This window comes from Portunus trituberculatus, chromosome 35, assembly GCF_017591435.1.
Source record: "Portunus trituberculatus isolate SZX2019 chromosome 35, ASM1759143v1, whole genome shotgun sequence".
NCBI lineage: Eukaryota > Metazoa > Arthropoda > Malacostraca > Decapoda > Portunidae > Portunus > Portunus trituberculatus.
The window spans coordinates 9,228,218-9,256,100 of NC_059289.1; the positions used below are offsets into that span (position 1 = coordinate 9,228,218).

At 38.0% G+C, this 27,883-nt stretch overlaps 1 protein-coding gene across 2 annotated transcripts in view; it reads left to right on the forward strand.

The window, feature by feature from the left end:
* Nucleotides 1–27,883, forward strand: part of LOC123513120 (protein kinase C-like) — a 103,347-nt gene that overhangs the window by 52,909 nt on the left and 22,555 nt on the right. For both annotated transcript variants that reach the window (XM_045270001.1, XM_045270002.1), the window contains 7 exons: nt 14,010–14,156; nt 15,266–15,469; nt 15,679–15,811; nt 16,323–16,459; nt 16,609–16,801; nt 17,290–17,435; nt 17,871–17,996. In XM_045270001.1, the coding sequence (XP_045125936.1) occupies nt 14,010–14,156; nt 15,266–15,469; nt 15,679–15,811; nt 16,323–16,459; nt 16,609–16,801; nt 17,290–17,435; nt 17,871–17,996 (1,086 nt within the window). The remainder of the gene's footprint in view (nt 1–14,009; nt 14,157–15,265; nt 15,470–15,678; nt 15,812–16,322; nt 16,460–16,608; nt 16,802–17,289; nt 17,436–17,870; nt 17,997–27,883) is intronic.

Here is a 27,883-nt window from a genome sequence, read left to right on the forward strand (position 1 = left end):
AAATGAGTTGATGACGGAATTAGATGAGAAGGCAATGGGATCGGATGAAGTCTCAGGCAGAATACTGAAAGAATGTAGGGAAGAACTATATATATATATAAGAGTGGAAGGAAGGAAGAACCTTTAAATGACAGACCGGTTTCACTAACTAGTGTAATATGCAAGATGTGTGAAAGAGTAATAAAGAAAGAATGGATTGAGTTTCTTGAAGACAACAAATTATTATCAAATACCCAATTTGGTTTTAGAAAAGGTCGGTCGTGTGTAACTTATTTATTGTGTTTCTACTCTAGAATAGTTGATAAAGTACAAGAGAGAGAGGGATGGATTGACTGTATTTATTTAGATTTAAAAAAGGCATTTGATAAAGTGCCACATGAAAGATTACTATGGAAGTTAGAGGAGAAGGGTGGCTTAAAAGGAAGCACATTGAGATGGATGGAAAATTACTTGAGGGGAAGAGAAATAAGGATGGTAGTTAAAGATATGAAGTCTAAGTGGAGAGCAATAGAGAGTGGAGTGCCACAGGGGTCAATATTGGCGCCAATACTTTTTCTCATAAATATAAACGACTTGCTAGAGGGAGTGAACAGCTACATAAATCTGTTTGTGGATGATGCTAAACTGTGCAGAGTCATAAAACAAAAAGAGGATTGTGAAATACTGCAGGAAGACTTAAACAAGATCTGGAAATGGAGTAAAAAATGGGAGATGGAATTCAATGTAGACAAAAGCCATGTCATGGAAATGGGAAAAAGTGAAAGACGACCAGTGGGAATCTATAAGATGGGAGATGGAGTTGAACTAGAAAAAGTAATAAAGGAAAAGGACTTGGGAGTGATGATTGAAGAAAACAATCAATCAGTAAGCCATATTGATAGAATTTTCAGAGACATATAATTTGCTAAGGAATATTGGATTAGCATTTCACTATATGGACAAAGAAATTATGAAGAAATTGATAAGTACTAAAATAAGACCTAGATTGGAATATGTAAAAGTTGTGTGGATCCCCCCATAAAAAGAAACACATAAGGAAATTGGAGAGACTACAAAAAATTGCTACAAGAATGGTTCCAGAATTTAAACGGATGACATATGAGGAGAGACTAAAAGCTATGGATCTACCAACCCTGGAACAGAGAAGAGAGAAAGGGGATCTGATACAAGTTTATAAATTGATTAACGGAATGGACCAAGTGGATAATGAGAAACTAATCCTTAGAAGAATATGACATTAGAGGCACAAGATCGCATAGTAAGAAACTAAGGAAGGGAAGATGTCTGAGAGATGTTAAAAAATATAGTTTCCCGCAAAGATGTGTTGAGACTTGGAACAGTTTGAGTGAGGAAGTGGTGTCAGCAAGGAGTGTGCATAGTTTTATAGAGAAATTGGATAAGTGGAGATATGGAGATGGGGCCGCACGAGCATAAAGCCCAGCCCCTTTAAAACTACAACTAGGTAAATACACTACAAGTGAGTAATTGAATGTAGAAAATGTAGACTGACAAGCTTTGGAGATGCATGTGGATGAGAGTACAGGATGTACAAGATGACATACAAAAAAGATTAGGAAGAGCAAATATATGTCTGAGTGACATCAGGATATACAGTTTCCTGTATTGATGCATTGGACTCTGAAATAGTTTAAGTTAGGAAATGGTTATAGCAGTTAGTGTGAGCAAATTTGAAGGAAAATTGGATAAGTATAGATATGAAGAAGGGACAAATTAGCTTTAGCTTAGATTCTGTACAATATAACTAGGTAAATACAGTGTAGACAATCTTATATCACTTATTCATATAGTTAGTTCCTTTGAGATAACTTAGGAATCCTTCTCTGTGTTTTGCAAGTGTGTGCCATGACCTTGTCTCTAAAGTGATCTGTTTTGTTTTCTTTCATCGTCACTCCTAAGTCCTTTTCCTTTTTTACTTTCTCCAGTTCTACTCCATCTCCCATCTTATAGATTCCCACGGGTCGTCTTTCACTCTTTCCCATTTCCATGACATGGCTTTTGTTCACATTGAATTCCATTTCCCACTTTTTACTCCATTCCCAGATCTTATTTAGGTCTTCTTGCAGTATTTTACAATCCTCTTTTTGCTTTATAACTGCACAGTTTCGTATCATCTGTGTGTGTGTGTGTGTGTGTGTATTCACCTAGTTGTATTCACCTAGTTGTAATTTTACAGGGCCTGGGTATCATACTCGTGTGGCACCGTCTCCATATCTACACACATCCAACTTTCCTTTAAAACTATGCACACTCCTTGCTGACACCACCACCTCACTCAAACCATTCCACACCTCCACACATCTTTGTGGGAAACTATATTTTTTCACATCCTTCAAGCATATTCCCTTGGCTATCTTTTTACTATGCGATCTTGTAGTTCTACTTAAGTTTTCCTCTCTCAACATCATTTGCTCATTATCCACTTCATCCAGTCCATTCAACAGTTTATAAACCTGTATTAAATCTCCTCTTTCTCTTCTTTGTTCCAAGGTAGGCAAATTCATTTCTTTTAATCTCTCCTCATAGGTCATTTCTGCCAATTTCAGAACCATTTTTGTTGCCATTCTCTGCAATCTCTCCAACTTCCTTATATGCTTCTTTTTATAAGGGGACCAGACCACTCCAGCATATTCCAATCTTGGTCTAATTACCATGCTAATTAATTTCTTCATCATATCTTTATCCATATAATGGAAGGCTAATCCAATATTTTTTATCAAATTATCCGTTTCTCCAAACATCTTATCAATATGAGCCTCAAACTGCCCATGGTCTTGTATTATCACTCCCAAATCCTTTTCCTTTTCCACCTTTTTCAACACTACTTCTTCACCCATCTTATATGACCCTCTTGGCCGTCTTCCACTCTTTCCCATCTCCATCACATGACTTTTGCTCAGATTAAATTCCATTTGCCACCTCTTGCTCCACTCCCAAATCTTATCCAGGTCTGCCTGTAAAATTTCACAATCTTCTTCACTCTTCACACACCTACACAACTTCGCATCATCCGCAAACAAATTAATATAACTGTTTACTCCCTCTGGCATGTAATTTATATATACCAGGAAAAGTATTGGTGCCAGCACTGAGCCTTGTGGGACTCCACTCTCCACCACCAACCAGTCCGACCTTGCATCCCTTATTACCGTTCTCATCTCCCTCCATCTCAAGTAGTTTTCCATCCACTTTAACACTTTTCCTTTCAGTCCTCCATAAATCTCTACTTTCCATAACAGTCTCTCGTGAGGTACCTTGTCAAAAGCTTTCTTTAAATCCAAATATACACAGTCCATCCATCCTCTCTCTCCTGTATTTTGTCAACCACTCTTGAATAAAAGCTCAGTAGATTTGTTACACATGACCTCCCTTTCCTGAAGCCAAATTGATGATCCGATAATAACTTATGATCCTCCAGGAACCGTATCCAATATTTTTTATCACCCTCTCACAAATCTTACCGACCACACTTGTTAGAGACACAGGTCTATAGTTAAGAGGCTCTTCCTTACTGCCTCCCTTATAAATGGGCACCACTTCAGCTCTCTTCCACTCTACTGGTACTTCCCTGTTTCTAATGAGCACCTTATAATATCATATAATGGATCAATCAATTCTTCTCTACACTCCTTCAATAATTTTCCTGAAACTTCATCTGGTCCCATCGCTTTATCATCTTTAAGTTCCTCCAACATTTTATATAACTCCTTTTAGGTATCTTAATGTCCTCCATGTGCACATTTCCTTGTACATTCTGTGGCTTTACAAACATTGTTTCTTTAGTAAATACTTGCTGAAACCTATTATTTAGCAATTCCGCTATATTCTTAGGGTCATCTACTATCCCTTGCTCTCCTTTTAATCTTTCAATGGACTCTCTCTTTTAAGTTTACCATTTATGAACCTGTAAAACAATTTTGGATGTTCCTTACTGTTGTCTACAATATCTTTTCAAATTTTCTTTCTTCCTCCTCCTTACCCTCACATACTCATTTCTTGCCACTCTATAATTCTCCTTATTTAGTATATTCCTGCTCTTTTCCATCTTTTCCAAGCCACATCTCTCTTTTCCTTAGCCTTAACACAAGTTGCATTAAACCAATCCTTTCTTCCTTCCTCTCTTGATTTATACTTTGGTACAAATTTCATAACTCCTTCTTTATAATATTTCATAAAAATCTCATATTTCTTTTGCACTTCTCTGATTTGTAACATCTCCTCCCAATCTAATTTTCTGAAATAATTTTTCAAACTTTGTGTCCATCTTTCTATAATTCAATCTACCACTCCTGTATGTCTTGTCCTTCCTTCGCTGTGTTGTTGCTATCTGCATTTCCATAACCACATGATCACTCTTTCCCAAAGGACACTTGTATTGTATATCTCCACATAGGTACACTTCTCTTGTTAACACCAAATCCAGTCTAGCCGGTTCATCATCTCCTCTATATCTAGTATTTTCCTTCACCCTCTGTTCCATCATATTTTCCATCATTAGATTAAGAAATCTCTCTCCCATGCTTCTTCTCCAACACCACTTACTAGATTTTCCCAATCCACCTCCTTACAATTAAAATCTCCTATTAGTATCACCTTTCTTTTCCAGATAATACACTTTCCAAACTCTGTAAAGTATCCTTGATCATATTGTCGTATTCCCTTAATGTCCAAGAATTTGTTTTAGGAGGTACATAGGTCACCATGATTATTAATTCTTTTCCATCACTTTTTATCCTTATGCTTATCACTTCTGCGTTGTTCTTCCCATACCAAACCTTATCCACATTTATTTCTTTCTTCGTCATAATCATAACTCCTCCTCCACCTTTACTCCCTATCCTTTCTCCATATATTATATTTATTATCCAAATTTATCTTTGTTTTTTCATGCAATTTTGTCTCAGTCAAACACACGATATCAGGCTTCTCCACTATCATATAGTCTTGCAATTCCAATCTACTTGACAGTATCCCATCTATATTAGTATACATTACGGTCCACCCACTGCTCCCTCTAGGGGTTCCTCCGTATTCCTTCTTTCCACATACCACTTTCTGATTCTCTCTCCTATAACTCTCCAAAAACTTTCTCTTTCCTCCTCAGACCGCTCATCATTTTTCCTTCTCGCCTCTTCCACCAATTCCTTATATCTTCTCCTCTCTTCCTCATTTCTATTCTTTCTCACAAACACCTCTTTACAACCTTCTATCTCTCTTAACTTTGATGTTCTATATAGGACATCCTCCGCAGATTGTTGTGACTTCAGTACTACTTTAATCGGTCTGTTCACTCCCTCCTTATACGGACCCAGTCTATGGATCTCTTCTACTTCTTCTTGTAGGTCTTTTTTTTCATCATGATTTAGATTTTTGAACAGATCTCTTACCGTTTTCAATTCTTCCTTAATTCTCTTAGGCTTATATGTTATATTTTGTTCTTTCATCCCAAATATTAACACACTCTTCTTCTTTTCTGCTATTTCCCTTATCAATGTTTCCTTATTCTTCATTACATTAACCCAGTGGTTCCCAACCTGTGGTACGCGTACCACTAGTGGTACGCGAGGGCCTTCCAGGTGGTATGCGAGCACTTTCGGGTCATGAACGATTTTAGTTATTTTTACTTCACAAAAATGTTTACTGCCTATGGCCCTAACATAAAACGACGAGGCGTCTCTTTGAACTGAGGGATGAACTCCTCGTATTCTTCACGGAAAAGGAACATGATTTTCAGAAAGATCTGGAGGACGAGGAGTTTATCTCAAGGTTGGCCTACCTGTCGGACATTTTTGGAGCCCTCAACCACTTAAACTTGTCGTTCCAAGGGCCCAACTGCACTGTCACAGAGTTCATCTCGAAGCTGGGAGCATTTGCCGGAAGTTGGATCTGTGGATGAAGAACGTGGAGAGCAAACGCTACGGAATGTTCGAACTCCTGACTACCCTTGAGAGCGAGCTCAGTGATGAATTAGCCCAAGAAATCGTCCATCACCTCTCACTGCTCAAGGCTGAATTGAAGCATTATTTCCCGGATGTGACATGTTGTGCCTACATCGCCAATCCGTTCTCCGTTGATCCAGCCAATCAGCCTGTCGGGACCGGGGAACAAGAGGAACTCATAGACATCCAGGCTGATGAGACAGCAAAGACGAAGCACAAAGAATGCTCACCTTTAAACTTCTGGGTAAGCATGGCCTCCTCGTACTAACGTTAGCCCGTCACGCTGTTCCCCAGCTACTGATTTTCCCTCGGCGTGGGAGTGCGAACAGGGGTTCTCAGCCTTCATGACCATCAAGTCAAGAGCCGAACCGTCTTGCTGCTCCCGGGCATGATTTCCATGTGCTGTGAGCAAAGTCATGCCCGCATTGACCAGCTGGTGGAGAAGAAGCAGATGCAGCCCTCGCATTGAGTTGAATTTTTTTTAGTTCATTTGTGTGTTCTACTTGTAAAATTATGGTAAATAAAGTAATATCTGATCGAATTGAGTTTCTCTGGAACCAGGTGGTACGCGGCGACTGTACAGGACCTCCAAGTGGTACTAGATCACTAAAAGGTTGGGAACCACTGCATTAACCAGTTCCTTGGACCTTTCTTTTTTGTCTTCCTTCAACTGATCTTTAATTATTTCTTGTAATCCAATCATCTCTGCTTCCCTCGACTCAGTCCATTGTGTTTTCTTCAGTTCCCATTCCCTTTCAAGTCTTTCGTTCTGCTCACTAATCATTTCCTTAAAGTCATCTTTCTCCTTTACTACTCTCTCCATTTTCTCCTCCAACCCTCTCTTGTATTTTTCAACCTCCACCTTCAAATGCGCATTCTCATCCACCAATCGTTTTCATTTTCCTCCAGTCTCTTAACTCTTTCCTTCAAAGCCTTGAATTCTCTATCCTGCTCCTCCTCACTCCTCTGAACTTTTAATTCCTTCACTAACTCCTCAAATCTCTTCTCCAACATCACCAATCTACCTTGCAATGTTGCCCCTGTTGAAGCTGGACTCATGCTTTGACTGGCCACTTTTGGCTTTGCTCCCTGGGCCTCATCAACATATTTTGAATTTGGTAATTTATTCCTTACCGCTCTATCCATTTTTCCTTACTTTTCCTGGGAACATGTGGGTGTGTGGTCACTGGGGGCCAGGCCTGGTAGTTACGTGTGTGGTTGGATCTTGGCGGCTGCTATGGCTGGCCTTTGTGGGTTCCGCTCTGTCGTTTGAGTGTGGAGGTTCTCCCACCTCCGATCACTCCCATGTACACGCCACCAGGCTACGTTCACTCTGTACACTCGTTCACTCGCTCTGGTCGCCCCTCAATAGCAATAACTATTCTCACTCAAGCACATTGTTTAGCGTGTGGAGTGTTATTTAGATGCCGTTCATGCGCAGGAGGCACGTCCGTTCTCCACGGAGCGCGGAGTGTGTGTGTGTATTTACCTAGTTGTATTTACCTAGTTGTAGTTTTACAGGGCCTGGGCTTTATGCTCGTGTGGTCCCGTCTCCATATCTACACTTATCCAATTTTTCTTTAAAACTATGTACACTCTTTGCTGATACCACTTCCTCACTCAAACTGTTCCAAGTCTCAACACATCTTTGGAAACTAAATTTTTAACATCTCTCAGACATCGTCCCTTCCTTAGTTTCTTACTATGCGATCTTGTGCTTCTAAAGTCATATTCTTCTCTCAGGATCAGTTTCTCATTATCCACTTCATCCATTCCGTTAATCAATTTATAAACTTGTATCAGATCCCTCTCTCTTCTCTGCTCCAAGGTTGGTAGATCCATTGCCTTTAGTCTCTCCTCATATGCCATCCCTTTAAATTCTGGAACCATTCTTGTAGCCATTTTTTGTAGTCTCTAATTTTCTTATGTGTTTCTTTTTATGGGGAGTCCACACAACTCCTGCATATTCCAATCTAGGTCTTATTTTAGTACTTATCAATTTCTTCATCATTTCCTTGTCCATATAGTGAAATGCTACTCCAATATTCCTTAGCAAATTATACGTCTCTCTGAAAATTCTATCAATATGGCTAACCGGTTGATTATTTTCTTCCATTGTCACTCCCAAGTCCTTTTCCTTTTTTACTTTTTCTAGTTCTACTCCATCTCCCATCTTATAGATTCCCACTGGTCGTCTTTCACTTTTTCCCATTTCCATGACATGGCTTTTGTCCACATTGAATTCCATCTCCCATTTTTGCTCCATTTCCAGATCTTGTTTAAGTCTTCCTGTAGTATTTCACAATCCTCTTTTGTTTAATGACTCTGCACAGTTTCGCATCGTCCATAAACAGATTTATGTAGCTGTTCACTCCTCTGGCATGTCATTTATATATACGAGAAAAAGTATTGGTGCCAATACTGACCCCTGTGGCACTCCGCTGTCTACTGTTCTCCACTTGGACTTCATATCTTTAACTATCGTCCTTATTTCTCTCCCCCTTAAGTAATTCTTTATCCATCTCAATGTGCTTCCTTTTAAGCCACCCTTCTCCTCTAACTTCCATAGTAATCTTTCATGTGGCACTTTATCAAAAGCCTTTTTTAGATCTAAATAAATACAGTCAACCCATCCCTCTCTCTCTTGTACTTTATCAACTATTCTAGAGTAGAAACTCAATAAATTTGTCACACATGACCGATCTTTTCTAAAACCAAATTGGCTCGATCCATTGCTTCTTTATTACTTTTTCACACATCTTGCATATTACACTAGTTAGTGATACCGGCCTGTAATTTAAAGGTTCTTCCTTCCTTCCGCTCTTATATATGGGAACCACCTCAGCTCTTTTCCACTCCACTGGCACTGTTCCATTTTCTATTGAGCATTTTATGATGTTGTATATTGGACTTGCTAGTTCTTCCCTACATTCTTTCAGTATTCTGCCTGAGACTTCATCCGGTCCCATTGCCTTTTCCTCATCCAATTCCGTCATCAACTTTTTATTTCAAGCTTGGTTACTTTAATCTCTTTCATATAGACAGTCTCTATTACCCTGTGGTCTTTCAAATTTGGATTCCTTAGTAAAGACCTCATGAAATTTACTATTTAACAGTTCTGCCATACTTTTGGGTCTTCCACCATTCCGTTTCTCCTTTTAACCTTTCTATTGTTTCTTTTTGTCTTATTTTTCCATTTATGAATCTGTAGAACAATTTTGGTTGTTCCTTACATTTTTCGACAATGTCCTTTTCATAGTTCTTTTCTTCTTCCTTTCTCACCTTAGCATATTCATTTCTTGCTGTTTTGAAGTTTTCCTTATTTTCTGGATTTCTGTTTCTTCTCCACCTTTTCCATGCTCCATCTCGTTTCTCCTTTGCCCTAGCACATCTTGCATTAAACCAATCTTTCTTTCCTTCTTCTTTAGGTCTATATTTTGGAACATATTCCTGACCCCAGTTTTGTATATTTCCAAAAATAAGTTATATTTCTCTTGAACCGTTAATGAGTTTTCCATCTCCTCCCAGTTTACGTTTTAAAATAGTTCTTGAGATTCTCAATATCAGCCTTTCTGTAATTTAATCGGTCTCCTTTGTATGATTCATCTCTATCTTCCTTTCCTTCTTCTATATCCATCTCTAATATTACATGGTCACTCTTTCCCAATGGGCACTTGTATCTTATATCATCGTTAATTGGTATATCCCTTGTAAAAACTAGGTCTAATCTTGCCGGCTCATCGTTTCCTCTGAATCTTGTGTTTTCCTTTACTCTTTGGACCATCAAATTATCTATCATTAGGTTCAGGAATCTATCTCCCAGGCATCTTCCCCATACCACTTTCATAATTTTCCCAGTCTACCTCCTTACAGTTGAAATCTCCTATCAATATCACTTTTCTCCTTTCCTTAATGATTCTTGTAAGACTCCTTATTGTGTCATCTATCATGTCTCTATATTCTTGGTTAGTCCATGAGTTTGTTTTGGTGGCACATATGTTCCAATGATTGTTAACTCCTTTTTGTTAATATGCATCTTAACATACAGTATTTCTGATTTTCCTTCCCCAAACTCCACTTGATTTACCACTATCTCCTTCCTTAACATCATCATGACTCCTCCTCCTCCTTTACCCACTCTCTCTCCTCCATATATTATACCTTTTATCTATGTCTATTTTTATTGCCTCATTTAACTTTGTTTCCACCAGGCATACAATATCTGGTTCTTCTTTCTTTATGTAATCTCTTAATTCTAATTTACTAGATAAAATCCCATCTATGTTTGTATACATCATTTTTAATCTCTTGTTCTTATCATTTTTAGTTAAACTTGCTCCATTCTTTTCTCTTCTTTCTCTTTTATATACCATTTCCTTATCCTGTCTCCTATAATTCTCCAAAAAAATGCCTTCTTCTCCTCCTCTGACCTTTCATTATTTTTTCTCTTGCTTCTGCCACCAGTTCATTGTGTCTCTTCCTTTCCTCCTAGTTTCTATTTTTCTTTATATATATATCTTTGCAACCTTCTGTTTCTCTGAGTTTCGTTTTTTTATATAGTACTTCTTCTGCTGCTGCTTGTGATTTTAGTAATATCTTAATTGGTCTCACTGTTCCTTCTTGATATGGTCCCATTCTATGGATTTCTTCTACTTCCTCTTCTAAGTTCTGTCTATCCTCGTCATTCAGATGTTTTAGTAGGTCTTTTACTGATTTCATTTCGTCTTTTTCCCTTCTTGGTCTATATTTAACATTTTTTCTTTCAGTCCAAAAATAATTACACTCTTCTTTTTTTCCAATTTCTCTTACTAAATTTTCTTTTTCTTGAGGACTCCTATCATTTTGCTTGTCATATTTTCATCTCTTTCTTGTAACTGTTCTTGAAATACTTCTTGAAATGATTCCTTGTCTTTCTTATCTTGGATTCTCCATGCTTGTACTTCTTTTTTAATCACGTCTTGTACTCTTTCTTCTTCTTTGTTAACTAGATCTTTTAGCTTTTCTTTTTCTTTCTCGGCTTTACCGAGTCCTTCTTCCATCAATTTCTTATAGTTCGCTATTTGGACTTTTAATTCTTCATTTTCGGTTCTTAGCCTTAGTGTGTGTGTGTGTGTATCTACCTAATTGTATTTACCTAATTGTAACATACGGGAAAAGAGCTATGCTCGTACTGTCCCGTCTCCATATCTACTAATGTCCAGCTTTTTCTTAAAATCATGAATATTCCTTGCGTTGACCACTTCCACGTCTAAACTATTCCATGCTTCCACCCTTCTATGAGGGAAGCTATATTTTTTCACATCTCTCCTATAAGTGGCCATTTTAGTTTTTCCCATGCCCTCTCGACATTCTTTCATTCCACATACACAGATCTTCCCTATCCATTTTTCCATGCCAATCATCACTCTGTATATTGCTATCAGGTCTCCCTTTCTCTTCTGTTTTCCAGGGTGGAAGTTGCATTCTGTTCAGTCTGTCTTCATAAGTCAAATCTCTTAAGTCAGGCACCATTTTGTTGCAGCCCTCTGTACTTTCTCTAGTTTCCTTATGTGTTTCTTTAAGTTCGAGCCCACTGTATTGTTGCATATTCAAGCCTTGGTCTTATCATTGCAGTAATTATTTTCTTCATCATTTCTTCATCTAAATATCTGACGCCACTCTTATGTTCCTCAATAAGTTCAATACTTCTCCAATTATTTTGTTTATATGTCTCTCTGGCGATAGGTCATTGGTAATTGTCACCCCAAGGTCTTTTCTTCATGACTGGTTTTATGTCTTCATTTCCTATCTTGTACATACTCCTGATTCTTCTTTCACTCTTGCCAAACTCTAATTTCTTGCATTTTGTCGTGTTGAACTCCATTTGCCATGTACAGCTCCATTTCCATATTCTGTCCAAGTCTTCCTGGAGTAGTTCGCAATCTTTGTCACATCTCACTTTTCTTAACAATTTTGCATCGTCTGCAAATAGGCTCACATAACTGGACACCCCATCCACCATGTCATTTATGTAGACGCGAACATTACTGGTGCCAACACTGATCCCTGTGGAACTCCACTCTCCACCAAGCCCCATTCTGATGGTCTGTCCTTAATTATTGTTCTCATTTCTCTTCCTACCAAAAGTCTTCCATCCATTTTAGTAAACTGCCATGCACTCCTCCTACCATTTCAAGTTTCCAGATCAGTCTCTCCGGTGTGGTACCTTATCAAAGGCCTTTTTTAAATCCAGATATATTCCATCAGCCCAACCATCTCTTTCCTGTATTACATCTATCACCCTCGAATAGTAACATATCAGGTTTGTCGTGCATGAACGCCCTTTTCTAAAACCAAATTGACACTCACAAAGTATGTCATTTTTCTCCAAGAAGTCTGTCCATCTATTCTTCACCACCCTCTCACACATCTTAGCTACCACACTTGTAAGTGACACTGGTCTATAGTTCAATGGGTCCCTCTTGTTACCTGCTTTATAGATTGGGACAATGTTAGCTCTTTTCCAGTCTTGGGGCACTACACCTTCCCTTAATGAGGCATCAATTACTTCACAAACTTTTTCTGCCAGTTGCTCCTGCATTCTCTTAAAATCCATCCTGATACCCCATCAGGTCCCACAGCTTTTCTCACTTCTAAACTCCCCATCATATTCTTGATCTCCTCCACAGTTACTTGAAACTCCTTCATAATCCCTTTCTGTTCCATTACCAGTGGTTTGTCAAAAGCAGTCTCCTTTGTGAATACCTTCCAAAGCATCCATTCATAGCCTCTGCCATTTCCTGGGATCTTCACTGCATACTCCATTTACTTCTAAACTTTCAATACTTTCTCTATTTTTGATGTTGTTGTTCACATGTCTGTAAAAAACCTTGGTTGGTCTTTACATTTATCAATTATATCCTTTTCTTGTTTCTTTCTTTCTTCTCTTCTAATCAACACATATTCATTTCTTGCTCTTTTGTAACTTTCCCACTGCTTAATCCGTCTTTTCCTTCTCCACCTCTTCCATGCATCCTCTTTTCTTGTTCTAGCCTTTTCACATCTATCGTTAAACCAGTCCTGCTTTCCAACTTCTCTATGTTGTCTTATTGGTACAAATTTTTCTCACCTTCTTTGTATATTTTATAAATTCCTTCCACTTTTCATTTGCTCCTTAGCACTCTTGAATTTCATCAATTTGTCTCTTGAAAGAATTTCTTTAGGTTTCCAAAATCTGTCTTGGCATAATTCCATCTTCCACTTTATATTCTTCATTTCTTCTAGATTTCTCTTCATCTATCACCTTGAACTCCAAAACTGCATGATCACTCTTTGCTAAAGGGCACTCCACCCTCATCTCCTCAATGACCATTGGCTCTGTACTAAAGACCAAGTCCAGTCTTGACGATGCTCCCTCTCCTCCAAACCTAGTATCTTCTTTGACCCACTGAGTTAACACATTTTCCATTGCCAGTGTCAATAGTGTATTTCCCCATGTTGTCTCTGATCCTTCCATTGACCAGTCCTCCCAACACACCTCTTTACAATTAAAATCTCCCATCATTATAGTTCGTTCACAGCCACCCATGTGTGTGTGTGTGTGTGTGTGGTGACATGTGAAAGTACCAACCTGATATATAGTAGATAGTTAGGCACAAATATGTACTGCATGTATATAGGTTTGATTTTGCACTTGTTTTCCTTTATGTAAGATGGAAGGGAAAATAAGTCCACTGAATGTGTCAGCCCTAGAAGAGTGTAGTCTACAGGGTTGTGCAAAATTTGAAGGTGTCTTGAGAACTCCCTCTTGAAATAGTTCAAGGCAGAAGTCTGGAGGATTACAGAAGCAAGAAAGAAGTTCCAGTGTTTTCCAGAAAAGGGATGATAGACTGAGAATATTGTTTAAATATTGCATTAGTGAAGTGGACTAAATAAGTGTGAAATAGTGAAAGAATGTCTTCTGCATTGAAGCTGCTGGAAGAGAGGATAAGACCTCACTGTACTCAGAGAGGAAACCTTGTAGCCAATTACCATCCTTCATATACTGACACTGAATTTTTTTCTCCCTAACAGGTGGATTTGGAACCTCAGGGGAAACTACATGTAGTAATTGAGTTAAAATGGGTAGAACCAGAGGATGGGGGTGTGCGCCCCCGGGAGTTCAGGGAGCGCCAAGGCTTCAACCGACGCCGTGGAGCCATGAGGCGGAGGGTCCACCAGGTGTGTGTATTTACCTAGTTGTATTTACCTAGTTGTAGTTTTACAGGGCCTGTGCTTTACGCTCGTGTGGCCCTGTCTCCATATCTACACTTATCCAATATTTCTTTAAAGCTATGCACACTCTTTGCTGACACCACTTCCTCACTCAAACTGTTCCAAGTCTCAACACATCTTTGCAGGAAACTATATTTTTTAACGTCTCTCAGACATCTTCCCTTCCTCAGTTTTTTACTATGCGATCTTATGCTTCTAATGTCATATTCTTCTCTCAGGATTAGTTTCTCATTATCCACTTGATCCATTCCTTTAATCAATTTATAAACTTGTATCAGATCCCCTCTCTCCCTTCTCTGTTCCAGGGTTGGTAGATCCATAGCCTTTAGTCTCTCCTTATATGTCATCCCTTCAAATTCTGGAATCCTTCTTGTAGCCTTTTTTTTTGTAGTGTGTGTGTGTGTGTGTGTGTGTGTGTGTGTGTGTGTGTGTGTGTGTGTGTGTGTGTGTGTGTGTGTGTGTGTGTGTAATAATAATAATAATAATAATAATAATAATAATAATAATAATACGGTTTATTAGACATTGCAGCCCAAAGGCTGAAAATTTACTGAAAAGGGGTGGATGTATTTGTACAAACTGAAAAACAAAACAAAACAAAACAGTTAAAGACTTAATATTATACAAGAATAACTTGTGTGTGTGTGTGTGTGTGTGTGTGTGTGTGTGTGTGTGTGTGTGTGTGTGTGTGTGTGTGTGTGTGTGTGTGTGTGTGTGTGTTCCCCTGCTTGTGATGGAAAGAAAGAAAGAATGTGATGTGACCTCACTTGTGTGGATGCATTTAGAAATAATGTGGTGGTATGTGTTATGTCTTTGTGTTAGATGCATTGTGAATTGTGTGGTGGTGGTGGTGGTGTGTGATGCACTGCTTGATGATGCATTGCAGAGTATGTGGCGATCATAATGATTTGCTGAGTATTTATTGCTGTGTGTTCAGGTCTTTGTATGTGTGCACATTCAATGCAAAACCTTAAATGTTGGTAATTATGAAATTACTTATGATTGATTTTACAATACATTTTATTTATTTATTTTCTATTACTTTCCAATTGCAGGTTAATGGTCACAAGTTCATGGCAACCTTCCTTCGACAACCTACATTCTGCTCCCACTGCAGAGAATTTATTTGGGGCATTGGGAAACAAGGTTATCAGTGTCAAGTTTGTACCTGCGTCATCCACAAGCGCTGTCATCAGTCCGTCGTTACACGTTGTCCAGGAAGCAAGAATGCTGAGGCTATAGTAACAGAAGAACAAGCAGTAAGTGAATACCCTTCTTTATATGGATCCATTTGCCAGACACGCACATCATATACTTTGACTTTTTCTGTCATCTTCACCATCATGACCTTATCTATTACCTATTACCTTATGTTTTGTTTGACTTACCAATCAAAATGCAGCAACACTGTTGGCAATGAGAAGAATAATCTGAGACACAGGCTATAATGTGCATTTGTCCTTTACAGGGGGGTGGTCAACAGCGGTTTAATGTCAATGTGCCACATCGGTTTTCAGTTCACTCATATAAGCGATTTACGTTCTGTGACCATTGTGGCTCGTTGCTTTATGGCCTTATTCGTCAGGGTCTCCAATGTGAAGGTGAGTGAGGAGGGTGTTCTGGTGTGCTTAGCACCTCATTGCTGGAACAACACTGCCAAATTACTCTGACTTACCACAAAGTAATGTTACATGGTCTTCTCTTGGTTTAAAGAGCAGTATGGATGTATGTTATTCTTTACTGATAATGTTGTGGTTGTATTGTAGTACATTGTAATAAACAGAGAGATAGGGAATGAATAACTGAGATAAAGAACACTGCCAAAAAACTACATTGCATGGCTTATGTTTGGTTTAGAAAGCAGTATAGATGATATTACTCATTGTCGAGTATGTTTTTTATATCATAATGCAGTATAATAAACAGTTAGATAGTACAAATAAATAGATAAGGAGTAGCATTGTGAATTTGACTTGACTTGCCAGAAAATACGCTGCACAGCTTCCATTTGGTTTTGAGAGCACGTTGATGAAACAGACAACTAATAAAGATAGATAGATATGAATATAACTAAGGAGTAGTGTGTCCAACTCATTCGTTCCTTTTTTTCAGTATGCAATATGAATGTTCACAAGAGATGTCAAAAGAATGTAGCAAATAATTGTGGAATAAATGTGAAACAGTTATCAGAGATTCTAGCAGATATGGGTATACGGCCTCAAGAAGCAGTGAAGCCTAGTAAAAAGAAAGTAAGTACATGTTTTTATTTTTCCAAGTACCAGATGTTATTTCTGTTCATCTCCCAGATATGAAGAAACAAGAAAATTGAAATATTTGCGAGAAAAACTGCAGCATTGGATTTATCATGCCTAATGGTGTCAATTTATTTTCTTTGCAGTCAATCAGTGAACTATCAAAATTCCCAACTTCAGCCTCTAGCTCAGTAAGTGTGCAAGGGAGTATCAGTGAGACAGATGAATTAGGCAGGATGAAAGACGAGGATGAGGAATTGAGACTAAGGCTGGAGGCTCAGCGCATCATGGACCAGCACATGAAGGATCGCTACCCAGAGGAGGATCAAGAATCTAAGCGTAAGTAACTGGACGGTTCTCTTATTTTTGGATCATTCTTTCTGCCTTCCTCTTTGGAGATTGGCACCTTCAGTAGGATTTTTTTTTTCCTACTTGACCAAGATCATTCTTATTTAAAAGAGAACAAAAGTTTAACATTTCTTACTTCTCATCTACCTGTCTGTGTTTTAAATTTGTGATGCCAGGAAGTATGGTAAGAAATAAGAATTCTATGTGCAGTATATTATAATCATATTTCTTGCCACAAGAAAAATTATTTCTAAGTACATTTTGTGATCTGGCTGTATCATATAAGTTTTGTGAAGCACAAATGTATTCTTCATGCTTTTTAGGATTAGCAGAAAACTGGGCCAGCAAAATGTAAATGTGGATGTATACCATTTCCTGAGGATGGATAGTTAGTGTACTAGTATTTTTTATATAGTACATTGTATCACTATGTTTGTGTGTGGTGATGAAGTGATTACATGTTTGTTTGTTTTGAACAGCCAAAGCCCTGGACACTAATCTGGATGCTGTGATGGGCAAGCTCGGCTTAGATGACTTCAACTTCATTAAAGTACTGGGCAAGGGAAGCTTTGGAAAGGTTATGTTAGCTGAACTCAAGGGAACAGATGAAGTGTATGCTGTCAAGGTAAGTTTTTATTCTGCTTGTTGAAACAGTTGGAAACCAAAGTAACATACTGACAGACATGTATATATGTATGTATGTCAGATGCCTACTTGATGAAGTAGTTTTCTTATTTATATTTCTAACAAAAATGACATGTCAGCCTTTTTTCATGCAACTCTGTCATTGGCTAGAACTTGAGAGGTGAAGGAAACCTGAGAAGCATGGGGGTGGCAGGGAGGAACAAGAATTGGGGGTTTGGAATGTAAGAAGGCAGGCCTATGATACACATCAGAGACAGCTTTACTCAATAACAGCTGATTGTGCATACAGTTCCAATACTTTAATGAAAATCTAAGTTATCTTGGTCATTGTGTGGATGTGATTATTGTCCTTTCCTCTCCTCTAATATTTTAATTCTTTGGTTCACTTTTTTATAATTTGTTTTAACTTGTTCAGGTGCTGAAAAAGGATGTAATCCTTCAAGACGATGACGTGGAATGTACAATGACAGAGCGACGTATCTTAGACATGGCTGCCCATCACCCGTTCCTTACGGCTCTTCACTCCTGCTTCCAGACTGAGGTAACCACACCTGCTCTTTCACTATTTGTGCTACTATTTTCTTGATTTCTTTTTCTTTATTTTTATACTTCTAATCAGAGATTGACATTAACAAAAACACTAAGAAATAGAGCTAGATTACACACACACGCACACACACACCGAGACGCGGTCAAGGAAGGATGCAATACCGTCTCTCCCGAGAATCAGCTGATCTTCAATACCTTTGTTTGGGTTTGCAGTGGCCTGGGCGATTAGTGTGGACTCGTTTTTTTTCAGGAATACAGTGTTACAAAATCATGAGTGAGAAAGAGATTCCATCTAAATGCAGGTATGAGACATGGGAAAGAATGAAAGCTGATGATGACTATGTTGGTGAGGGAGAAAGAGCATTCAAAGGCTTTGATACGGCGCATACTTCACTATTTGATGGAGTGTTGACTATCGAATGTAAATTAGATAAATTGATAAATGAGAGTATGGGAATGAAAGAGAATGAAGAACAGGATAAAGAGCTCCAGAAATTGAAAGAAAGGATAAAAAGAGTGGAAGAAAATTAAACTAGGCTAAGAACGGAAAATGAAGAATTAAAAGTGAAAGTAGCTAACTACAAGAAATTGATGGAAGAAGGACTCAGTAAAGCCGAGAAAGAAAAAGAGAAGCTGAAAGATCTAGTTAACAAAGAAGAGGAAAGAGTACAAGACGTGATTAAAAAAGAAGTACAGGCATGGAGAATCCAAGGTAAGAAAGACAAGGAATCATTTCAGGAAGTATTTCAAGAACAGTTAAAAGAAAGAGATGAAAATATGACAAACAAAATGATAGGAGTCCTGAAGAAAAAATAAAATTTAGTAAGAGAAATTGCAGAAAAAAAAGAATAATTATTTTGGACTGAAAGAAAAAAATGTTAAGTATAGACCAAGAAGGGAAAAGGACGAAATGAAATCAGTAAAAGACCTACTAAAACATCTAAATGATGAGGATAGACAGAACTTAGAAGAGGAAGTAAAAGAAATCCATAGAATGGGACCATATCAAGAAGGAACAGTGAGACCAATTAAGATATTACTAAAATCACAAGCAGCAGCAGAAGAAATACTAAAAAAAAAAAAAAAAAAAAAAAAAAAAAAATATATATATATATATATATATATATATATATATATATATATATATATATATATATATATATATATACACACAGTAAGGTCTTGGTTTACGTCAGAGTTATGTTCCTGAAACATGACGTAAGTTGATTTTGTATGTAACTCGAGTTTCCGTACATTTCAAAGCATATTATCGAGTTTTCAACCAATCATTGTTTATGGTCATTCAGGTAAGTTAAAGATTATATTGTTATATTATTTACAACTATGTAGGAATATGAAACACAAGTTTGATTTTGTTGTTGATTAGGGCTACAAAAGCGAAGGACTGCAGGTTGTCGAGAGGGGTGGCCCTAAGGCCGCCAGGAGGGTGGGTAGGTCGAATGTTGTAATGCCCAGGGCGGACAGCTGGGAGCGTAGTGCAGTGCAGTGGGAGTAGAAGCGTGGGCAGCGGGGCATGAAATGCAATAGGAAAGGGCAATAGGGATCAACAGACAGGCGCAGACGGTGCAAGTGAGCTGCGAGTGTCGTGTGGTCCAGGCGAGGCTCCGGAGTTGTTATTGTTGTGATGGGTGCGCGAATCCTCAAGGTCTTCAACCTCCCTGTTGTCATGGTAACGGGCTTCCCATTTTCTTCTTCACTCCCACACACACAGCTGCTGCCTCCCTTCTCATGTCTTTAATTACGTCCCCTTTTTCTTGTAGCGTAATGGTTTTCCTTTTCTTAGCATCACTGCTGTCACTAAGGAGTTTTCTCTTTGGTGCCATTGAGCAAGATATTAAGAACTTGAGTCAGTAAACGCAGGAGTAGGATAACACTCTTGCCAGGGGCGACGGTGTGGTGGAACTGAGGCAGGGTGTTATTGTATTCAAGCATGAGGTGGGCGGTGTGGCGGGTAACCACCAACAATAACAATAAATCCCGCGCTTTACGATTTATAAATTAAAAAAAATTTTAATCTTAAATTCCCTTATAGTGGACTGACGTAACTACGAGTTTGACGTAACTCGAGACCGACGTAACCCAGGACTTTACTGTATATATATATATATATATATATATATATATATATATATATATATATATATATATATATATATATATATACAGGCAACCCCCTTTAACGAAGGTTCGCACAATGAAATTTCGCTACAACGAAGGTTTCATTTTACTACCATCTGCTCGTTTAACGAACACCAAACTCGCTTTAACGAAGTTTTATCCAGGTAATTTTTTTCCAAATTTGAAAGTCCCACCATATCACGCAAGTTGACAGGCTTTTGAATACACCAGGAGCTGCTGGTACTAAGGCCTGCCTCAGGAAAAATCCTGGGACACCTATAGAATAAAGATCAAGATCAAGATCAAGCCTCTCGTGGACAACACGCGCAACACTCACTCCCCAGTCAAAACATAACAGCGTCAGCAGCAGCTTGTTTTCCCTAGCTCAACTTACCACCAAAATGCCCTGCAATTGGCCTAGTGTTCGTAAGAAGACCAGGAAGTCTCTTACTCTCCAAGTGAAGCTAGATATTATTCACAGACACGAGAGGCCAGAAAACTATAGCAGTGCTGGCCACCATCTTGACTCCATATTATACTGTCTCTATTTTCATGTCAGCAGACTCTATTAAGAAGGCTGGTGAGACCGTTATCTTCCTTGCAAGCCAAAAGAACCACCTGAACTCGTGACTCTACAATGGATAAAATGGAAAGCCTTGTGGAAATGTGGTACATAAGTTTTGTATGCAGTACAATGATGCACACTTTGTTTACATTCTACAGGTTGCCAGTTAGTGTCTTTCCCGTTTCATTCTTCCTCCCTTCATAAAGTTAAGATCATCAACATTATAAAGTTACGGACATACATACATTAGTGTACATTATAATGACTTAAATTAAACTACCTAAATGTTTAACTTCATAATTTTTTATTTCATTAAACCTTTTACTGTACTATGATGCACTCTGGCTTTGCTTACTCTCAATGGAAGTTCAAATCAGGGGTTAAACTTGTTATAATCGGTTAAACGAAGTTTTGCTTAACGAGGTGTTTTTAGGAACATATCCTTTGTTAAGCGGGGGTTGCCTGTATATATATATATATATATATATATATATATATATATATATATATATATATATATATATATATATATATATATATATATATAGAAAAATAGAAACGAGGAGGAAAGGAAGAGACACAACAAACTGGTGGCAGAAGCAAGAGAAAAAAAATAATGAAAGGTCAGAGGAGGAGAAGAAGGCATTTTTTTGGAGAATTCTAGGAGACAGGATAAGGAAATGGTATATAAAAGAGAAGGAAGAGAAAAAATGGAGCAAATTTAACTAAAAATTATAAGAACAAGAGATTAAAAATTATGTATACAAACATAGATGGGATTTTATCTAGTAAATTAGAATTAAGAGATTACATAAAAAAAGAAGAACCAGATATTGTATGCCTGGTGGAAACAAAGTTAAATGAGGCAATAAAAATAGTCATAGATAAAAGGTATAATATATGGAGGAGTGACGGAGTGGGTAAAGGAGGAGGAGGAGTCATGATAATGTTAAGGAAGGAGATAGTGGTAAATCGAATGGAGTTTTGGGAAGGAAAATCAGAACTACTGTATATTAAGATACATATCAATAAAAAGGAGTTAACAATCATTGGAACATATGTGCCACCAAAAACAAACTCATGGACTAACCAAGAATATAAAGACATGATAAATGACACAATAAGGAGTCTTTCAAGAATCATTAAAGAAATGAAGCGGAAGCGGAAGATGAACGGATTATTGTGGCAGGTGACCTCAACGGACACGTTGGAGTGAGAAATGAAGTGGAACGGGTACATGATGGTAATGGAAGTGGCGTTTGTAATGAAGAAGGAGAAAGGGTGATTGATTTTGCAGTAGCATACGACATGGCCATAGTGAACACCTTTTTTGTAAAGAAGGACTATACCACATATTCGAGTGGGGGACTGGAGACACAGTTAGAATACATCCTGTATCCGAGGAGTAACATGCAGGAAGTAAGGAACTGTAAAGTTATTAAAGGAGAAGTGTTGGCAAAACAACACCACCTCGTAGTGGGTGTGCTGAATATTAAGAGAAGAAAGAAAGGGAAAAGAAGATCAACGCCCAAGGTGAAATGGTGGAAAATGAAAGATGAAGATTTGAAAGTTCAGTTCCAGCAAAATGTACTAGAAGAAGTAAGGTTGAAGGATGTTGTGGAGGACTGGTGGAATCACAATGCTCAATTAGTTCTACAAGCAGGAGAAGAAATATTTGGTATGACATCAGGAAGAGGACCTCCAAATGATAAGGAAACGTGGTGGTGGAATGAGGAAGTAGCAGAATGCATCAGAAGGAAGATAAATGCCAAGAAAGCCTACTATGTGGATAGAACTGAAGGAAATAAAGAAAGACTCAAGGTTGCAAATAAAGAAGCAAAGAAAGCAGTGGCTGTAGCGAAGGCGGTGGTTAGAGAGGAAATATATGAAGATTTAGAATCAGAAGAAGGACAGAAAAAGATCTAGAGAATTGCTAAATTAAGAAACAAGAAGACAAAAGATCAAACCCACATAAAACATATGAAAGATAGGAATGGTACAGTGCTGCATGAAGAGGACCAGATTAAGAAAAGGTGGAAAGCGTATTTTGACAACCTACTAAATGAGGAAAATCCCAGAATACTAGTGGGTGAGGGAACACCAACTGAAAGAGTGACGGAAAGTATCAACCGAGCTGAAGTGGCACAAGCTTTGAAAATTATGAAAAAGAATAAAGCGGTAGGACCAGATAACATCCCGATAGAAGTGTGGCAGTGCCTCGGTGAACCGGGGATTGATATTATGTGGGACCTCATGAAAAAGATCTATGAGCAGGAGAAGATCCCATCTCAATGGAGGAAGAGTGTCATCATCCCCATTTACAAAGAAAAAGGAGACATCCAGGAATGCTCAAACTACAGAGGAATCAAGCTCCTGTCACATACAATGAAATTATATGAAAGGATTATATGAAGAAGGATTGCAGTTGAAACAGAAGTGAGTGAAAATCAGTTTGGCTTTATCGAAGGTAGACAGACGTCGGATGCAATATTTGCCCTGAAACAGACCATGGAAAAATACAGAGAGAATCAGCTTTCATAGACCTTGAGAAAGCATATGATCGTGTCCCAAGGTCAGAGGTTTGGAGATGTATGAGGGAGAAAGGTGTTAGTGAAAAATATGTGAGGCTGGTGCAAGATATGTACAGGGATGTGACATCGCATGTTGCTAGCTGCGTTGGGGCTATGGAAGGATTTACCATCAGAGTTGGACTACATCAGGGATCGGCTCTTAGCCCTTATCTTTTTTATCTAATTATGGATGTCTTAAGCGAAGACATGAGAAGAGAAGCACCATGGACAATGGTATTTGCTGATGATATCGTTCTGGTAAGTGAGACAAAAGCTGATCTGCGGGGGTAACTTTCGAGATGGAAAGGTGCACTAGAGGATAGAGGTTTGAAGAATAGTAGAAGCAAGACCGAGTACCTACCCTTTAATGCGGTAGATGGTGGAGATGATATGAGTATAGATGGGGAAGCCATTAAGAGAGTTACTGCCTTCCGATATCTTGGATCGCATGTAACTATGGACGGTGAACTAGATGTAGAAATAAACCATCGGATTCAGTGTGGATGGAATTCCTGGCGAAAACTGTCAGGGGTTCTATGTGACAGAAAATTAAGTGCAAGACTGAAAGGTAAAGTTTACAAAGCAGCAGTAAGGCCTTCAATGATGTATGGAAGTGAAACTTGGGCTATGAAGAAGGTACATGAAAAGAAGGTTGATGTAGCAGAAATGAGAATGTTAAGATGGATGTGCGGTGTGACAAGAAAATATAAGATCCAGAACGAGTTGATAAGAGGCACAGTGAAAGTTGCAGAGATAAGTTCAAAGATGCAAGAAAGAAGGTTAAATTGGTATGGGCATGTAATGAGAAGAGATGAAAACTATGTAGGAAGAAGAGCAATGACTATGGAGGTGGAGGGAAGAAGAAGAAGAGGTAGACCGAAGCTGAGATGGAAGGACAAGCTGAGAGAAGATATGAGTGAAAAAGGACTGCTAGAAAATCAGGTGGCTGAAAAGAATATCTGGAAGAGACTAGCGAGGAACAGCGACCCCATATGAAGATGGGATATAAGCTGAGGAAGAAGAAGAAGAAGAAGAAGAATCATTGGAACATATGTGCCACCAAAAACAAATTCATGGACTAATCAAGAATATAAAGACATGATAAATGACACAATATGGAGTCTTACAAGAATCATTAAAGAAAGAAGAAAAGTGATATTAGTAGGAGATTTCAACTGTAAGGAGGTGGACTGGGAAAATTATGAAAGTGGTACAGGGGAAGAAGCCTGGGGAGATAGATTCCTGAACCTAATGATAGATAATTTGATGGTCCAAAGAGTAAAGGAAAACACAAGATTCAGAGGAAACGATGAGCCGGAGAGATTGAACCTAGTTTTTACAAGGGATATACAAATTAATGATGATATAAGATATAAGTGCCCATTGGGAAAGAGTGACCATATAATATTAGAAAAGGATATAGAAGAAGGAAAGGAAGATAGAGATGAATCATACAAAGGAGACCGATTAAATTACAGAAAGGCTGATATTGAGAACCTCAAGAGCTATTTTAAAAACGTAAACTGGGAGGGGATGGAAAACTCAGAAACGGTTCAAGAGAAATATAACTTATTTTTGGAAATATACAAAACAGGAGTCAGGGAATATGTCCCGAAATATAGACCTAAAGGAGAAGGAAAGAAAGAATGGTTTAATGCAAGGTGTGCTAGGGCAAAGGAGAAACGAGATGGAGTGTGGAAAAGGTGGAGAAGAAACAGAAATCCAGAAAATAAGGAAAACTTCGAAACGGCAAGAAATGAGTATGCTAAGGTGAGAAAGGAAGAAGAAAGGAACTATGAAAAGGACATTGTCGAAAAATGCAAGGAACAACCAAAATTGTTCTACAGATTCATAAATGGAAAAATAAGACAAAAAGAAACAATAGAAAGGTTAAAAGGAAAGAACGGAATGGTGGAAGACCCAAAAAGTATGGCAGAACTGTAAAATAGTAAATTTCAGAAGGACTTTACTAAGGAATCCAAATTTGAAAGACCACAGGGTAATAGAGAGACTGTCCATATGAAAGAGATTAAAGTAACCAAGCTTGAAATAAAAAAGTTGATGACGGAATTAGATGAGGAGAAGGCAATGGGACTGGATGAAGTCTCAGGCAGAATACTGAAAGAATGTAGGGAAGAACTAGCAAGTCCTATATACAACATCATAAAATGCTCAATAGAAAATGGAACAGTCCCAGTGGAGTGGAAAAGAGCTGAGATGGTTCCCATATATAAGAGCGGAAGAAAGGAAGAACCTTTAAATTACAGAACGGTATCACTAACTAGTGTAATATGCAAGATGTGTGAAAGAATAATAAAGAAGCAATGGATTGAGTTTCTTGAAGACAACAAATTATTATCAAATAGCCAATTTGGTTCTAGAAAAGGTTGGTCATGTGTAACAAATTTATTGAGTTTCTACTCTAGAATAGTTGATAAAGTACAAGAGAGAGAGGGATGGGTTGACTATATTTATTTAGATTTAAAAAAGGCGTTTGATAAAGTGCCACATGAAAGATTACTATGGAAGTTGAGGAGAAGGGTGGCTTAAAAGGAAGCACATTGAGATGGATGAAAAATTACTTGAGGGGGAGAGAAATAAGGACGATAGTTAAAGATATGAAGTCCAAGTGGAGAACAGTAGACAGCGGAGTGCCACAGCGGTCAGTATTGGCGCCAATACTTTTTCTCGTATATATAACCGACATGCCAGAGGGAGTGAACAGCCACATAAATTTTTTTTTGGATGATGTGAAACTGTGCAGAGTCATTAAACAAAAAGAGGATTGTGAAATACTACAGGAAGGCTTAAACAAGATCTGGAAATGGAGTAAAAAATGGGAGATGGAATTCAATTCGGACAAAAGCCATGTCATGGAAATGGGAAAAAGTGAAAGACGACCAGTGGGAATCTATAAGATGGGAGATGGAGTATAACTGGAAAAAGTAAAAAAGGAAAAGGACTTGGTAGTGACAATGGAAGAAAATAATCAAACGGTAAGCCATATTGATAGAATTTTCAGAGAGACGTATAATTTGCTAAGGAATATTGGATTAGCATTTCACTATATGGACAAAGAAATAATGATGAAATTGATAAGTACTAAAATAATACCTAGATTGGAATATGCGGAGGAAATTGGAGAGACTACAAAAAATGGCTACAAAATTGGTTCCAGAATTTAAAGGGATGACATATTAGGAGAGACTAAAAGCAATGGATCTACCAACCCTGGAAGAGAAAAGAGAGAGAGGGGATCTGATACAAGTTTATAAATTGATTGATGGAATGGATCAAGTGGATAATGAGAAACTAATCCTGAGAGAAGAATATGACATTAGAAGCACAAGATCGCATAGTAAGAAACTGAGGAAGGGAAGATGTCTGAGAGATGTTAAAAAATTTAGTTTCCCGCAAAGATGTGTTGAGACTTGGAACAGTTTGAGTGAGGAAGTGGTGTCAGCAAAGATTGTACATAGTTTTAAAGAAAAATTGGATAAACGTAGATATGGAGACGGGGCCACACGAGCATAAAGCCCAGGCCCTGTAAAACTACAACTAGGTAAATACACATACACACACACCAGACGCGGTTGAGGAAGGACGCACTGGCGCCATTCCGAAATCAACTGATCTTCACTACCTGTTGTACAGTATTTACCGTGGCCTGGGGAAGTAGTGTGGACTCATCTTTCATGAAATCAACTGTTAAAGAATCATGAGTAAAAAAGAGATTTCATCAAAATACAGATATGAGACTAGGGAAAGAATGAAAGTTGATGATGACTATGTAGGTGAGGGAGAGAGTGCATTCGAAGGTTTTGATCCGGCGAATACTTCACTACTTAAGAGAGTGTTGACTATTGAATGTAAACTAGATAAATTGATAAAGGAGAGTATGAAAATGAAAGAGAATGAAGAACAGGAAAAAGAGTTTATAAAACTGAGAGAAAGGATAAAAAAAGTGGAAGAAAACTTAGCTAGGCTAAGAGTGGAAAACGAAAAACTGAAAAAGGAAGTAGCTAAGTACAAGAAGCAGATGGAAGAAGGACTCGGTAAAGCCGAGAAAGAAAAAGAGAAGCTGAAAGATCTAGTAAACAAAGAAGAGGAAAGAGTACAGAACATGATTAAAAAAGAAGTACAAGCATGGAGAGTCCAAGATAAGAAAGATAAGGCTAATTTTCAGGAGGTGATTCAAGAACAACTAAAAGAAGGAGAAAATATGACAAGCAAAATGATAGGAGTCCTCAAGACAAAAGAAAATCTAGTTAAGAGAAAATGCAGAAAAAAAGAAGAGTGTAGTCGTATTTGGAATAAAAGAAAAAAATATAAAATATAGACCAAGAAGAGAAAAAGAAGAAATGAAATCAGTCAAAGACCTACTAAAAAATCTAAATGACGAAGATAGGCAGAACTTAGAAGAAGAAGTAGAAGAAATAAACAGAATGGGACCATATCAAGAAGGAAGAATGAGACCAATTAAAATATTACTAAAATCACAAGCAGCAACAGAAGAAATATTATATAGAACAACAAAACTTAGAGAAACAGAAGGCTGCAAGGATATCTATATAAAGAAAAATAGAAATGAGGAAGAAAGGAAGA